The 16,223-nt window shown below is 50.7% G+C and overlaps 1 protein-coding gene across 2 annotated transcripts in view; it reads left to right on the top strand.

The window, feature by feature from the left end:
• LOC105495109 (maestro heat like repeat family member 7) overlaps positions 1-16,223 on the top strand; it is a 70,994-nt gene that overhangs the window by 53,282 nt on the left and 1,489 nt on the right. For both annotated transcript variants that reach the window (XM_011764320.3, XM_011764321.3), the window contains exons 16-22: positions 106-243; positions 2,655-2,769; positions 7,486-7,626; positions 8,308-8,487; positions 9,251-9,406; positions 9,783-9,905; positions 13,899-14,001. In XM_011764320.3, the coding sequence (XP_011762622.2) occupies positions 106-243; positions 2,655-2,769; positions 7,486-7,626; positions 8,308-8,487; positions 9,251-9,406; positions 9,783-9,905; positions 13,899-14,001 (956 nt within the window). The remainder of the gene's footprint in view (positions 1-105; positions 244-2,654; positions 2,770-7,485; positions 7,627-8,307; positions 8,488-9,250; positions 9,407-9,782; positions 9,906-13,898; positions 14,002-16,223) is intronic.

Genomic DNA, 16,223 nt, shown 5'->3' with positions numbered 1-16,223 from the left:
AAGAGAAGTTTGTCAGGCCAGATGGCAGGAACGGTCGGGGTGGGGGGAGGCTCGGCCTGCTAGAGCCCGGCTAGGCATGAGGTCTCAATTGCCTTGTCTTGGCAGCTGGGTGGTGAAAGTGGTGAAAACCCTGCTGCTGAGGATGGGCTGCTCTTATGAGACCACCTTTCTGGAGGACCAGCGCGGCTGGGAGCTCATGGAGCAGGCGGAGAGCCACCACCGCGGAGTGGCCCTGCTGGCAAGGTGAGTCCCAGGACCACCTTGGGGTTGGGGTGGGAGGGAGAAAGAGGGAGACCTCAGGATCTTCTGATGGACTTGGGTTTGCATCTCTCTCTGGGCAAGACGCTTTCCTCAGTCTATCACCTCTTCACTATAGCGGAGAGGGTGCTGTCTTCCTCAGCAGGTGGACAATACAAATGTTAAAGATGGCACTCACTCTTCAGAGGTTCCTGGCCATTGTGGAGCACTTAGACTATCCACAAAGCACCTTTCCTTCGTGCATTATGAATTTAGTTCCCATGCCAATACAGAAACGGTGGTATAACCGAGTTGTTGAGGTGTGGCCTTGCAGATGGCCTGACTGCATCTGAATCCCAGCTTGCCACTTGCCACCTGTGTGACCCGGGACAAGTTCCTTCCCTCTGAGTCTCCACTCTCCCTCAATAGCGTGGAAATAATAGTCAGACCCACCTCTGAGGGTTGGGGAGAGGATTAATTAAAGTACTTTGAACAGCCCCTGGCATATGGTAAGAGCTCCACACAGGCTAATTTTTACTACAGTTATAGTCACTGGTGGGGCAGGGGTGATTAATACATATTTTGCACAGGAACATGCCAAGTCTGGGGAGGAATTGTCATGTGCCCAAAGTCACACAGACAGGAAGTGGCAGAGCTGAGAAGTGACCTGCTGACCAAAGCTCTTCCCTAGGCCACGCACAACTTCCCATGGGGTCAAGAGGGAACACCTTGATTCCAACGCTGTGGCTCCTGCAGGAGAGCCTGCATCTTAGCCCTGAACCCTGAGTGCTCCTGGTGGTGCTTTCCCCAGGATCTCAGGACACAATCACATTTGCTGAGCACTTACTATGCTTTAGGCACCATGCAGAGAGCTGTCGCATGGATGATCCCATTTAATTCTCACCATGACCGATGAAGTAGCATATTTATTTATTTATTTTGAGACAGAGTCTTGCACTGTCGCCCAGGCTGGAGTGCAGTGGCGCGATCTCTGCTCATTGCAACCTCTGCCTCCTGTGTTCAAGCGATTCTCCTGCCTCAGCCTCCAGAGTAGCTGGGATTACAGGCATGCGCCACCATGCTGGGCTAATTTTTGTATTTTTAGTAGAGATGGGGTTTCACTATGTTGGCCAGGCTGTTCTCAAACTCCTGAAATCAGGTGGTCTGCCTGCCTTGGCCTCCCAAAATGTTGGGATTACAGGCGTGAGCCACGGCCCTCAGTGAAATAGCACTATTATTATCCCAGCATTATACATGAGGAAATGGAAGCCCAGAGAAGTTAAGCATCTTTCCCCAAGTGACACAGCTAGTGCTGGGACCAGGATTTGAACCCAGCTATCTCATTCCAGACTCCAGGCGTGGTTGCCAGACTGCACTACATTCACTGATGGTGGAGTGTAACGCAGTGCTCCTCAGACTTAAGTGTGCAATGGAATCACCTGCCGGGCCTGTTAAAACACTGGTTGCTGTGCCCCCGCCCTAAGAGTTCCTGCTTAGTGGATCTGGAATGGTGCACTTCTTTTTTGAGATGGAGTCTCACTCTGTTACCCAGGCTGGAGTGCAGTGGCACGATGTCGGCTCACTGCAACCTCTGCCTCTGGGGTTTTAAGTGATTCTCCTGCCTCAACCTCCCAAGTAGCTAGGATTTCAGGCATGCGCCACCACACCCAGCCAATTTGTTTTGTATTTTTAGTAGAGACGGGGTTTTACCATGTTGACCAGGCTGGTCTTGAACTCCTAACCTCAAATGATCTGCCCGTCTCAGCCTCCCAAAGTGGTCAGGCCTGAGCCACCACGCCTGGCCTGGGATGGTTCACTTCTAACAAGCTTCCAGCTGGTGCTGATGCTCTGGTTGGGTGGGGGTGGCACTTAGAGGACCACTGGCTTAGTAGAATGAACCAGGCAGCTGGAACGTGAGCCCTCGGTTGGGGCTCCAGCTCTGCCATTTTCTAGCTCTGTGACCGTGGGCAGTTCACACTTAGAGCCTCTGTTTCCTCACCTATGAAATGGGGATAATAACAGTAACCTGCTTCGAAGGATCAGATGGAGTAACAATGTGAAAGCGTGTGCCTGCTGCCTGGTGCTTGGTGAGTGGGCCTTCACACCCTCTCCTTCCTCGCTCTGCTGCCTGACGTGGTCCTGTGCAGCTGAGGGTCTTCAGCCTGCCTCTCTTATTGATTTGTGCTGTGCCCTCAGGCAAGTCTCTTTCCCCTTCTGGGCTTCAGTTTCTTCATCTGTTAAATGAAGCAGTGAAACCAGATGACCTCTGAGATCCCACCCAGGTGGAAAATCCTGGGAATGCCCGAATCCAGGTGATCCTGGCTTACCCAGGATTTCCAGTGTCACAAGCAACTTCCCCCCACAGGTCCCCCTGGGGCTGGAGACCTGAGGGGACTGCTCCTCCTCCCCACCCCCAGGGCCATGGTGCACTACTCCTGCCAGGAGCTGTGCCGCATCCTCTACCTGCTCATCCCGCTCCTGGAGCGAGGCGACGAGAAGCACAAGATCACGGCCACCGCCTTCTTCGTGGAGGTACCAACAGGGGCAGCTGGTACACAGTGGGACCTCCTCCCGGGTCTCGGTTCACGTCACTGGTCATTTCTCCTATGTAAACAGTACTTTATAGTTTACAAAGCCTTCCCACGGGCGTGATTTCTCTTGACTATGATGACCTTGTTAGTCTCCCTCCCTCCTCTCCCTGTCTCTCCACCCTTTACCCCATTCCACTCTTAACCAGACTCCCCTAGTGCCCAGGGAACCAACAACCTTTGCTGGGCACCTCTGTGTGTCAGGCACCAGACATATAAAGGTGAATTTGACTCTACCCTGCCCTCAAGGAACTTTTGGTGTGGCAGAGGACACAGAGGACACCCCAGTTATAACATGGGAGTGATGCCAGTGAGTGACTTGGGCTATGATGGGGCCATCCAGGCTGTGGTAGGGAAACAAGTGACTTGAGGGAGGGAGGCATCAGGGAAGGAGGGTTTCCTGGAGGAGGTGACATCTAAGCTGAGTGTGTGTTGGGGAGGTGCTGGGGAGAGGTGAGTCAGGAGCAGTTGGTAGGGACAGACCTGGAAGAGAGGGACTTGCTAACAATAATAGCTAATATTTATTGAGCACTTACTGTCTTCCAAGCATGTTCTAAGAGCTTTACACACACTGATTCATTTGGTCTCACACTAATCTTATGACTCGGATACTATTCTATGCCCCATTTTAGAGAAAAAAACCCCGAGGCATCAATTTAAGAAACTTTCCCAAGACCAGACAGCTTGTAAGTGGCAGATCCAGGATTCAAATCCAGACATTCGGGCTCTAAAACCCTCCCCTTTCCTTTTAGTTTTTAAAAAAACATGGTAAAATATACGTAACATAAAATTTGCCATTTTAACCGTTTCAGGTGTACAGTTCAATGACATTAATATATTCATATTGTTATGCAACCATCACTACTATTCATCTCCAGAACTTTCGTATCTTTCACTACTGAAACTCGACACCCACTAAATGCAAACTCCCTGTTCCACCTCCCCCAGCCCCTAGTAACCTCTATTCTACTCTCTATCTCTATGAATTTGCCTCTTCTAGGTATCTTATGTAAGTGGAATCATACAATATTTGTCCTTTTGTGCCTGACTGTTTCCCTAAACATAATGTCTTCAAGATTTATCTATAATTGTTGCATGCGTCAGAATTTCCTTACTTTTTTTTTTTTTTTTTGAGATGGAGTCTTGCTCTGTTGCCCAAGCTGGAGTGCAGTGGCGTGATTTTGACTCACTGCAACTTCTGCCTCCCAGACTCAAGCAATTCTTCTGTCTCAGCCTCCTGAGTAGCTGGGATTACAAGCAAGCGCCACGATGTCCGGCTAATTTTTGTATTTTTAGTAGAGACAGGGTTTCCCCATGTTGGTCAGGCTGGTCTTGAACTCCTGACCTCAAATGATCCGCCCGCCTCGGTCTCCCAAAGTGCTGGGATTACAGGCGTGAGCCACCGCCCCTGGCCAAAATTTCCTTTCTTCTTAAAGCTGAATATTTCATTTCATGTACATACCACATTTTGTTTATCCATTTGTCTGTTGACAGTGTAAAACCCACTCTTTTAACCACCATGCTTACCTAGCTCTTGTGACCTGATAGTTGTCATGAGGCAGGTCTGGGCTATCACCAGGGTCTGTATAGTGAGGGTCAGAGGCAGGAATCTCATTGTCTGCTTGGATAGTGTGAAGGTTAAGGAGGGCTTCCTGGAGGAGATGACATTTAAGCTGAACCTGAAAGTTTGCCAAATGAACAAGAGGCAGCATCGACATCCTAGGTGCTTTTGTCATCTTTTCTGCCACTCCAGGTGGGCTGTGAGTTGGGAGAAGGGGCCATGTCACATTGGCATTGCACCCCCAGGTGCCCCAAGAAGTGGGGATGGGATGGATGAATAAACACTGCCTGGCTCTGCAGGTACCAGCAAAATGTGTCACCTCCAGGGAGAACAACCCTGGCCCTGGGGTTGGGAGTCCTGGGTTCCAGCCCCAGCTCCACCCAGTTCTAACTCCAATTTCCCTGACCATGATGAGGGAAAGAGAAAGGGAAACTACCATTTCTTACAGGCCTACAACGTGCTGTACAACGTGTGTTGACCTCTTTCAAACGTTATCTCACTAATCTGCACAGCAACCCTGCCGAGAAGGATTTGTGACACCCATGCTTAGGGGAGTTAAGGGGAATTTTTCAAGGTCACAGAGCTCAGAGAGTCCAGAGAGATTCAGAGCAGGCCTGCCGGACTCAGTCCTCTATTTTGGTCAGCCTCTTGGGAGAGGCACTTCTAAGTCTGTTAGTGGCTACCACATGGGTTTTTGTATGAGAGGAGGGAGGTTGGATCTTGCCAGACCTTATGGGGCATTCCTATGTCCACCACAAGGTCAGGGACTCTAGGTTTAACTTGTCCCCAGCATTCCCTGGACTCCTGAGCAGCGGCCCTTCCTCCCTGCAGCAAGGGTCTTCGCCCAGGTTCAGTCTTCTCCACCTCCCCAGAAGAGGTGCCTGCTCCTGGCCAGAGTCAGCCCCCCATTAAAGCCGGGGTGCTTTGATGTAGCTCAGACGCTGCCCCCCACCCGCAGCTCATCCCCTCTGCCCTGGCTTCCTGTCACCCTCTCTGCTGTGATGGTGTGTGTGCTCCCTTCTCCCAGTGGCAGTGAACTCCTTAAGGGAGCTGTGCCACCTTGGGCAAGTCACTTAACCTGCCTGTGCCTCAGTTTCCTCACCTGTAGTATGGCAATGATGACCATCTCCTAGAGTTTTGATGAGGATAGTGAGTTCACATAAAGCACTTAGAACAGTGCCTGGCACATAGGAAGTGCTATCTGTGAGTCAGTTAAATTGCTGTTAGGGTTCTCGTGACTCTTTTCCGTGTCTCCAGTGCCCAGCCCAGAAGCTATGCACAGCAGGCCTGAATATTGGTGGTGTAAATTGGTGGAGGGCGGGGGATAGGTGGAGCTCCTCCTTTTCTGCCTCCTCCCCCTGGTGACCTGTCCTGCCCCCTCCTCCAGTCTGCCTCTCCCCAGTTCTTTCCTCCCACAATGCAGACCCATGGGCCCCACAGTCACAGGAGATGTCAGGCAAGAGCATGGAGGGGAGAAGCGTTTATGAGAGTGATGCAGTGGGCATTGAAGACCTGTTGGCTGCTGTGGGTGCGGAGGCCAGTGGGGGAGAGGAGGGAGATGAAGGTGAGGCTGGTGTGCAGCTTGGACGATGGGGGGCTGGTAGTGCTAACCCTGCCACAGGGAGTGCAAGAGGAGGGCACGCCTAAGGAGGAAAGGAGTCAAGTTTCTTTTCTTTTTTAGATGGAATTTCGCTCTTGTCACCCAGGCTGGAGTGTAGTGGGGCCATCTTGGCTCACTGCAACCTCCACCTCCCAGGTTCAAGTGATTCTCATGCCTCAGCCTCCTGAGTGGCTGGGATTACAGGCACCCGCCACCACGCCCAGCTAATTTTTGTATTTTTAGTAGAGACGGGGTTTCCCCAAGTTGGCCAGGCTGTCTCAAACTCCCGACCTCAGGTGATTTAGCTGCCTCAGCCTCTCAAAGTGCTGGGATTACAGGTGTCAGCCACCTCGCCCGGCCGGCCTTCCTTCTTTCTTTCTTTCTTTCCTTCCTTCCTTCCTTCCTTCCTTCCTTCCTTCCTTCCTTCCTTCCTTCCTTCCTTCCTTCCTTCCTTCCTTCCCATTCCTTCCTTCCTTTCTTTTATTTTCTCCAGGTGGAGTCTTGCTTTTGTTGCCCAGGCTGGAGTGCGGTGGTGTGATCTTGGCTCACTGCAACCTCCGCCTCCTAGGTTCAAGTGATTCTCCTGCCTTAGCCTCCGGAGTAGCTGGGGCGCATGCCACCACACCCGGCTAATTTTTTGTATTTTTAGTAGAGACGGGGGTTTCACCATGTTGCCCAGGCTGGTCTCGAACTCTATACCTCAGGTGACTCACCCACCTTGACCTCCTGAGTTGCTGGGATTACAGGCATGAGCCACCGTGCCCAGCCCGAGCCAAGATTCATGTTGGACCTGAACTCATGCAGCAAGCAGTCCCTAAGCACATATTCCGCACCAGAGTTGATGTCAGTTAACAGGGGCCCATGGAGGAACAACTCGGGTTTTGTCCTCAGAGAAGCGCCCCGTTAGACAGGGGAGGCAGATGGAGGCACTGAAGGTTTCCAGGTGTTGCTTCGGGAGGAAGCCCAGGGCACCTAGGGCCCCAGGGAAGAAGGCACTCAGCCTAAATGAGGCCAGGGGCAATGTCAAGCCTAGCTTCAAGGCTCTGAGTTTTAGTTGGAGCCCTGTGAGGTGGCAGGGGTCAGAGTGGAGGTGGCATCCCAGCAGAAGGGCATTTTGCCAGCACAGAAGGGGTGGAACAGCCTGGGTAGTTCAGGGAACAGGGGACAGCTTGGTTGGAAGCTGGCTGACTGGTGGTGAGGGTGTGGGCTGGGGGGTGGGCATGCTGCTGTTAATGAGGCCACAGGGCAGGCAGAGGCCTGACAGTAAAGGCAACAACGGGCAGTCATAGGGGCTTGGAGCTGGAGAGTGACACACTCAGCTTTGCTGCACGGTGCTGAGGGACACCAGACGGAGACTTCCAGCAATCTGTTGGTTTCGCAAGTCTGAAGCTCTGGGCAGAGCTGAGCCTGTTATCCAATGTGCAATCCCCGTGCATGGGAGGCCAGGGGGCTGCCCTGCCCGCCTCAGCCTGGGAAGTAATGACCCTTTGCTCCCTCAGCTCCTCCAGATGGAGCAGGTGCGCCGGATCCCCGAGGAATACTCTCTGGGGCGGATGGCAGAAGGCCTGAGCCACCATGACCCCATCATGAAGGTGCTGTCCATTCGAGGCCTGGTCATCCTGGCCCGCAGGACTGACAAGGTGAGTGGGAGGCGGAGCAAAGCCTGGCCCACCCAGGCCCCAGGCTGGAGGAAGGACAGAGCTTGGCCATTAAAGTCCCTGAGAAGCCCACAGCTGGAATCAGAGACCATTTCTATCTCAGCCTCAGTTGCTCCATCTCTAAAATAGATATCCTTTAAAAATCTATCTATTTTATTCCTTTTGAGTAGTTTCCAATCTAGGTTTTTCACAATGATTCTAAAGGCAGTGTGTATAGGAAGGGCAAAGGGTGGCACAAGTATTCCTATTTTACAGATCAGGAAACTGAGCCCAGATTGTTGGTGCATCATTAGCATTTTTAAAAGTGCTTTGTTTTTCTCTACCAGGCATTGTTGCAGTTCATGATGTAGCTGCTATGAAAGGACAGAACATAGACTCAGAAAGCTAACTAATGACACAGCGTGTCATCTGCCTAGAACCAAGGAAGGGGGTAGGCAGCAAAGGGCCTCAGGGGTCCCAGCCAAGGATTCAGTGAGGCCAAAGAGGGCTTTGAGGAGCAGCAAGAGGTTGGGTGAGGGTATTCCAGGCAGGTGGGACAGCATAGGCCAAGGCCTGGAAGTGGGGATTGGGTCACCAAGTTCATTTCAGTGAATCAGAGGCTGGGTCTCTTCCTACTTGCTAGCTCAGGTAGGAGCCCTCATCCCAAATGTTCCTGCCCCGCAGACTGCCAAGGTGCAGGCCCTCCTGCCCTCCATGGTGAAGGGCCTGAAGAATGTGGATGGGATGCTGGTGGTGGAAGCAGTCCACAACCTCAAGGCCGTCTTCAAGGGGCGGGACCGGAAGCTGATGGACAGTGCGGTCTATGTGGAGATGCTGCAGATCCTGCTACCGCACTTCAGCGACGTGAGGACCCCACAGAGCGAAGGAGCGGGAGGGATCGAGAGGGGGTCCTTTCTACCTTGGGGGCTGCATTGCCTCCTGTGCCCCCACTGGGACCTGGGCAGGGATGGGTCAGCCTACTGGGAGAGGAACTTTGTCCCAGCTGGTCCACATCTTTTTGTAAAGGTTCCTTATTCTAACTGGTTCTGACGGAGGAAGCCCTTTCACAATCGAGTCTCCCCAGAGAGGATCATCTTATTGTGACTGGTTCATCTAGAGGGGGTACTTTTTGTTTTAAAGACAGGGTCTTGGTCTGGCACCCAGGCTGGAGTGCAGTGGCAAGATCCCAGCTCGACCTCCCTGGCTTAAGCAATTCTCGCACCTCAGCCTCCTGATAGCTGGGACTATGGGCATGCACCACCAATGCCCAGCTAATTTTGCATTTTTTGTAGAGATGGGAGTCTCCCCATCTTGCCCAGGCTGGTCTTGAACTCCTGGACTCACGTGATCCCCCCGCCTCAGCCTCCCAAAGTGCTGGGATTACAGGCATGAGACACAGCACCTGGCCAGATTTTTTTTTTTCTTTAAACTGCCCCTAGCAGAGGAGGGGAGGAAGGCATTTTCCTACTTAGCACTCAGGTGCCTTTTAGGTTAGTGGGGGCCTGGCTGGGAAGAGTCAGGAGAGCTCCAGACCTAGGCTTGAGTGAGGGGAACAATGGCTCTGGATCAGCCGCAGTGAGTGGTGTCCCAGAGGAGGGACTCCCTCTGAGCCTTTGGTCTTCCCCAGTCACGAGAGGACGTGCGCTCTTCCTGCATCAACCTGTATGGGAAGGTGGTCCAGAAACTTCGGGCACCACGCACCCAGGCCATGGAGGAGCAGCTGGTCAGCACCTTGGTGCCCCTACTGCTGACCATGCAGGAGGGCAACGCCAAGGTGAGCCAGGTGAGTGTGCGTGAGCCCTGCAGCCTCTAGCCCTCCCTCGGGCCCTGTGGGTGCACCTCTTTTTACCTTAACCAAGCCTGAGTCGCAAACAATCCTGGGGGCGGTTATGTATGTCCAGCCATGTCTGTTTTCTAAAGGTGCCCACATCAGGATTCTTCCTCAACATGGCCAGCTTCTGGTCATAGCTGATGTATAAAAAAGAAAAAGGTCCTAAATCATGTGCAAAATAAAAATAAAATAATAGTAATTTAAAAAATTAAAAATGGTCAGCTTCACTTGTACAATTTCAAAAAGAAACTGAGTTTTCAAAATCCCTTTTTCTGGACCATAGTCTGGCTGTCCACAATTCTGATATTTTCTTCCTATTGGTTCCCAGAAATGTGTGAAGACCCTGTTACGCTGTTCTTATTTCATGGCTTGGGAGTTGCCAAAAAGAGCTTATAGCCGGAAGCCCTGGGACAACCAGCAGCAGACAGTGGCCAAAATTTGCAAGTGCCTTGTGAGTGCTCCCAGAGAGTAGAGTGGTTCCTTACAAGCATGTTGGAGGTGCTTAGTTCTGTGTCTCTCTCTTCCTTCTTTTCCCACCAGCATCCTATTTCCATGACCAACTACAAGTTGTTGGCTCTGGAATGTTCATCTCCACCTCTGGCTTCTCTCCCGACTTCTAGTGTTCTCTGTTCAGTGGCTTCCTGCATACCTCACAGGCACTTCAAGCTCAGTTTGTCTCTTTTGAGCCTGTGCCTTTTCCTTTCAATTCCTCCTTTTCCCTCTATATCCCCCAAGCAGAAACCTAGAATCATCTTGGGCTCCTTCATCTCCCTTACCCTCCACACTTGATCAATCTTGAATATCCCGAGTATCTTGGAATCTGCTTTTCCCTCCCCACCCTGCCGCTGTCATTGCCCTTAATTCAGGGCACCGACATCCCTTGGTTAGGCTAATTGGCCCAGCCACCCAAGGGATCTCCCAGCCTTTAACTTCATCCGCTCCAATCCATTTCCCACCCAGGCCATCAGAATGGTCTTGTTAAAACACAGTCTGCTTGTATGAGATCTCTGCCTCAAGGGCCGCAGTGGCTCCTTTTCTACAACATCAATTCCCAGAGTGTATTACCTGCAACACCAGTCTCATAAAATACGCCCCAGAGGGAGGAAAAGAAGTTTGAAGACAAGTAAGTTTGGGAAATACTGAACTGACATTCTGCTCTTGGAGATTTGCAGTGACATCAGGATACTAAAGGCTCTGAGATGTTTTGTGCTGAGGAAATGTGTTCATGGTTGTCTATATAATAGTTTCCCAAACTTATTTAACCACAGAGCTTCCTTTCTCGGTAATACCTGTGAACATCATGAGGTAGGAGCAAGCCGCGCACATGCACATACACACACACACACACACACACACACACACACACACACACACACACACAAAAGCACAACTCTGCAGGATAAAGCCTAGTCCTCCACATGTCATTTGGGAAGCTTTGCCTGCGGTCTCAATCTACCTTCCCTGTTGTTGTGGGCAGCAGTGAGCACATGAGGGAGTGCCCCTGGGACCAATACCCGTGGAAGGGAGCGGAAGAAACAGGAATAACAAAGGGAGAAGTCAAGTTGCAATGCAGCTTCAGCAGAGGTCTCAGCCAACACTGCCAGGAGATTCCCAAATTTGGTCTGGGGGTCAGGTCTGTACACTCCTGTGTTCATCTGTCACTGGATGCCAGTCACCCTGGGAAGGACTTGACCTTGGGCCAGGCAGTTCTCAGTCCAGGTGATGCCCAGAGCTGGGGGAATTAATCCCTTCTGTGTGAAGGGACATCTGACTGGGGAGTCCATCACTCCCCACACCAATCTAACATAAATACACAAAGCCACAAATTGTTACTGGACTGAGAAAAGCTCCTTGGCCACCACCGTTATCAGTAATGCTCAAAGCCTCTGCAGTTGAGGGTCTAATGATATTACCATCACATTCCAGTGGGAAATAGAGGTCTGGAGGAAGTGCCTGCCAGGGTCACTAATTCAAATGCTTACGGTGGCCAATGACCAGGCAGATAATCATGAGTGGTGTGGAAGTGGTGGTCCCTGAGCAACCTAAAGAGCCCAGGCCCCATTGAAGGTAGGGGTGAAGAGCTCAAGCTCACCGTGCAGGCCCCTCTCTTGCCAGCTCCTCTAGTTTCATGAGAAAAACTAGAAACCTTTTTTTTTTTTTTTTTTTTTTTTTTGAGACAGACTCTCACTCTGTCATTCAGGCTGGAGTGCAGTGAGTGGTGTGATCTCGGCTCACTGCAACCTCCACTTTAGGGGGCTCGAGAGATTCTCCTGCGTTGGCTTCCCAAGTAGCTGGAATTACAGGGGTGCACCTCCACACCCAGCTAATTTTTTTGTGTTTTTAGTAGAGATGGGGTTTCACCATGTTGGCCAGACTGGTGGTCTCGAACTCCTGACCTCAGGCGATCTGCCCACCTCTGCCTCCCAAAGTGCTGGGATTACAGGCGTGAGCCACTGCACCCGGCCTACATTTTTATAGGACATGAATTAGCATTCAATGTAGCTCCTTTTTTTTTTTTTGAGACGGAGTCTCGCTCAGTCACCCAGGCTGGAGTGCAGTGGCATGATCTCGGCTCACTGCAAGCTCCGCCTCCTGGGTTCACGCCATTCTCCTGCCTCAGCCACCCAAGTAGCTGGGACTACAGGCGCCCGCTGCCACGCCTGGCTAATTTTTTGCATTTTTAGTAGAGATGGGGTTTCACCATGTTAGCCAGGATGGTCTCGATCTCCTGACCTCGTGATCCACCCGCCTTGGCCTCCTAAAGTGCTGGGATTACAGGCGTGAGCCACTGCGCCTGGCCTTTTTTTTTTTTTTTTTTTTAATGGAGTTTCACTCTTGTTGCCCAAACTGGAGTGCAATGGTGTGATCTCTGCTCACCGCAACCTCCAACTCCTGGGTTCAAGTGATTCTCCTGCCTCAGCCTCCTGAGTAGCTGGGATTACAGGCATACGCCACCACGCCCTAATTTTGTATTTTTAGACGGGGTTTCTCCATGTTAGTCAGACTGGTCTCGAACTCCTGACCTCAGGTGATCTGCCCGCCTTGGCCTCCCAAAATTCTGGGATTACAAGCATGAGCCACCACACCTGGCCAGATGTAGCACCTTCTAAACACTGTGCCTGTCATTGCTCTGCAGGCTACTGTGGCCCGTGGCTGCCAGCTTGTGACCTCTACAGGTCCTCAGTTTCTTCTTTGAGTCCGCAGTTTCTTCTTTGCTCTTCAGGCCATCAAGAGCTTGCTCATTTGAAGGTCAATCTCCAGGCTTAGCTTTAAGAAGGGGCTGGTAACCAATTCATTCATTTGTTTATTCATTCATCTGACACTTTTTGGGCACCTGTTGCAAGCCAGGCCCTGTCCAGGGTGCTGAGACTCTGAGCTGAGTGAAACGGCCCTTCTCTTGGGGGAGCTCCAGATACAGTGAGGGGAGATAAATATAGATAATTACAGCATGGTGTCATAGGTGTCATGAAGAAAGATGAGCAAGATCTGCTAGAAACATCAAGGGTGGTGGGATGGAGCTCTGCCTAAGGGCTGTGGAAGGCTTCAGGGAGGAGGTGGCATCTGAGCTGAGGTTTAAAGAGTGAGAGGGAGTTTATGATGTGAAGAAGAGTGGGAAGGGCACTCCAAATAGGAGCAATTTCTTGTAGAGGGTGCAGATCTGGGGATAGCTGGCCATGTCCTCAGAGTGCAGCATGGTGGGCATGACAGGTGGAGTCAGTGGAAAGAACTGAGACTTGGAAGGAAGGTCAGACCCAGAATATGATCATGAAGCTTTGCATGCCAGGCCTAGGAGTTTAGACCTTGATATACATAGGTCATCAACAGGAGAGTTATCAGATCAGATTTCTCATCTTCTCCCTCAACAGCTCCTTAGCTGGACAAGCTCCTTAGCTGGACAACTTTCTCCCACTTTCTACCTGTCAAATCCATCCTGACTACCTCTGTCAGACTATTTTACCCAAAACATGGCTTTCTCACTGTCCTATTAAGAATAAATCAATGTTGTCTTCCTATTTCCTAATGTACGAGTAAGCCCTATTTTTGTCTGGCTTTTAAGGGCTTTTAAGACCCCCTAACTCTCCAGTTTATCCCCATTGCTCTATACCTTGAATCCTTCACCCTTGTCAAACTATCTCCTTACCTATGTCCCTCACATGCCATGTCCATTTCCATCTCTGGCTGGTTCTGCATTTTAGAACTTTCACTCTGACTGCAGCACGGGGACAAATTGGAAGAGGAGACACCCAAGGCAGGAACATCATCGAAGTGATTGTTCTAATCAGCTAAGAGGAGATAAGCTCTGGCCTCTGGGGGGCTCATGCAGAGGCAGCAGATGTATTTAGGAGGCAGGGGGCGAGGGTCACCATTCCTACCTTCAAGAAGGGTGGATGGGCAATTGGTTCCTCTGAGGGGCCAGCACTTTTGGGGTTTCTTTTTGTCCTAGGTGAACACCCACCAAGACAGCGCCTTCATATTCCTCAGCCAGAGCCTGGAATATGCCAAGAACTCACGGGCCTCCCTCCGGAAGTGCTCAGTCATGTTCATAGGTAACCTGCCCCGGCATAAGTCATCCTGCTGCCAGGGCTCTGCCTGCTCTCTGATTTGTTTCCTCCCAGGCTGCTAGCCCTTCCAGCACTTGGGTGGATGCCCCCCTTTGGGTGCAAGGCTTGGCCAGCAGACAGCCATGGTGCAAACTAGAATGGTTTTCCCCGCTCTAAGATCATGGCTTAGGAAGTGAGCCACAGGCTGGGTTCAGTCTGAAGTCTTTGTGCAGGTCACAACCTTGGCAACTGTACATGGCAGAACTGCTGCTTTTCTCTGGAGTACAGCATGGGTACAAGCCTAGCAGGAGCCTGGGCAAATCCCCCATTGCCAACAGCAGGAGGAGCCAAGTACCGTGGTGAAAAGAGTCAAGTAGAATCTCAGTTCCATGGTTCCCTTCCTGTGTCACGCTAACTGGATCATTTACTCCTACTGAGCCTCAGTTTCCTCATCTGTAAGATAGGGATCACCTCCTGTTTCACAGACTGAATGAGAATATTTTTTAAAAGCGGGAGAGGGATGGCACATACAGGTGCTCAATGTTAGCAATCTTCATTCTTCTATTTCCCATATTCCCAAACTCTGCCTTTTTGAAACAAACAAACAAACAAACAAAAGCACGTTCCCCTTGACCAGAGGCCCCACAGGACCCTTCTGATGGCAAGTGGGTGTGTCTCCTCCCATTACTCACCCCTCCCTCCAAATAACCACATGCCCTTCATCAAGGGCCAGGAGACCTTGTTGCAAAGAGGCTTGGAAATGATCCCATTTGTGAAGTGATATTTCTTTTAGTACCTTTCCCAAGTTAATTTGCTGTTTTCACCCATCCAGTCATCCATCCACCCATCTGCTGGTTTATTTAGCAAACGTTGATTCCCTACTCTGTGAGAGGTATGATGCTTAGGCTAGAACGACAAAGAGCCCTTCAGGAGGTGATGCTGATGAAGGTGTGTGGTGATAGGGGGTGGCTGTTAACATGATCATGCTGGGGCAGAAGAAAAATGCCCAGGACTGGAGGCATCCCTTAGAATGTGAGGGCTTCACAGAGACATCTACTTCCTATGTGCTGATTTCTTTAAATCTTGCTCCAAATTAATCACTTCTAAAATGGAGGGTCGAACACCCTGGGAATCATCTCTATGTCAGGGCCTGTGCTGGGGAAACAGAGTTGAGTAGAGCCTGGATCTGCCCATAGATAACTCCCAGAGCAGTGCAGTGATTATTAACCTTTTTTGAGTTATGGCTTTTTTGTGAGACTCTGAAGAAAATTATGAATACTCCCCTGAAAAAAGTGCACGTATATATACAATTTTGCCTGCAATTTTAGGATGCTAAGATCCTTGTCCTCGCACTCTCACCCCTCAGTGGATCTAAGATTAAGAAACTTCTGGTCTGGTGAGAGATAAAATTAATAAATCACAAGTAAAATACAATATGGTATGAACAGATAGAGAAAAGCTCACAGATACTCAGGAAACTTAGAGAAGCACCTAACTTATCCGGAGCAAGGAAGGACTTCCTGGAGGAACCACTTATTAAATTGAATATTCAAGGACAAATAGGAATTACCAGGAAACGAAGTGAGGGGCCAGGGAGGGTGGCTCACTCCTGTAATCCCAGTCCTTTGGGGAGTCAAGGTGAGAGGATCATTTAAGGGCAGGAATTTGAGAGTAGCTTAAGCAATATAGCAAGACCCCATCTCTACAAAAAACAAATACTAAAAAAGTTAGCTGGGCATAGTGGCAAATGCTTATAGTCCTAGCTACTCAGGAGACTGAGGCAGGAGGACTGCTTGAGCTCAGGAGTTTGAGGCTGCAGTGCGCTATGATCATGCCACTGCACTCTAGCCTGGGCAACACTGTCTAAAACAAACAAACAAACAAACAAACAAAAAACAATAGTGAAGGAAGGACCTTCTGAGAGGTACAGCCCATTCAAGGACCTGCAAGTACTGCAGGAGCCAGGCTCACAGGCTGGGAGCAAGGGAGGGATGAGCAATGCCTCAGAGGAGTCATCAGAAACATATCCTTGACCTAGCATAGCTGAGTCTCAGCCCTCCGGGGCCCTGCTATAGCCATGCCTGACAAGTATGCAAGGTGCTCAGTGTCTTACATGTTATTACTGCTCAAATTCCCCATAGAGGTGGATAGCAGAGGCAGCACTTCCCTGTGTCACAGATGAGGAAACTGAGCCCCAGCCTGGGTACTGGGCTAGCCTGAGGCTGCAC

This window comes from Macaca nemestrina, chromosome 1 (assembly GCF_043159975.1).
Source record: "Macaca nemestrina isolate mMacNem1 chromosome 1, mMacNem.hap1, whole genome shotgun sequence".
NCBI classification, from domain to species: domain Eukaryota; kingdom Metazoa; phylum Chordata; class Mammalia; order Primates; family Cercopithecidae; genus Macaca; species Macaca nemestrina.
This window is presented reverse-complemented; position numbering and strand designations above follow the sequence as displayed.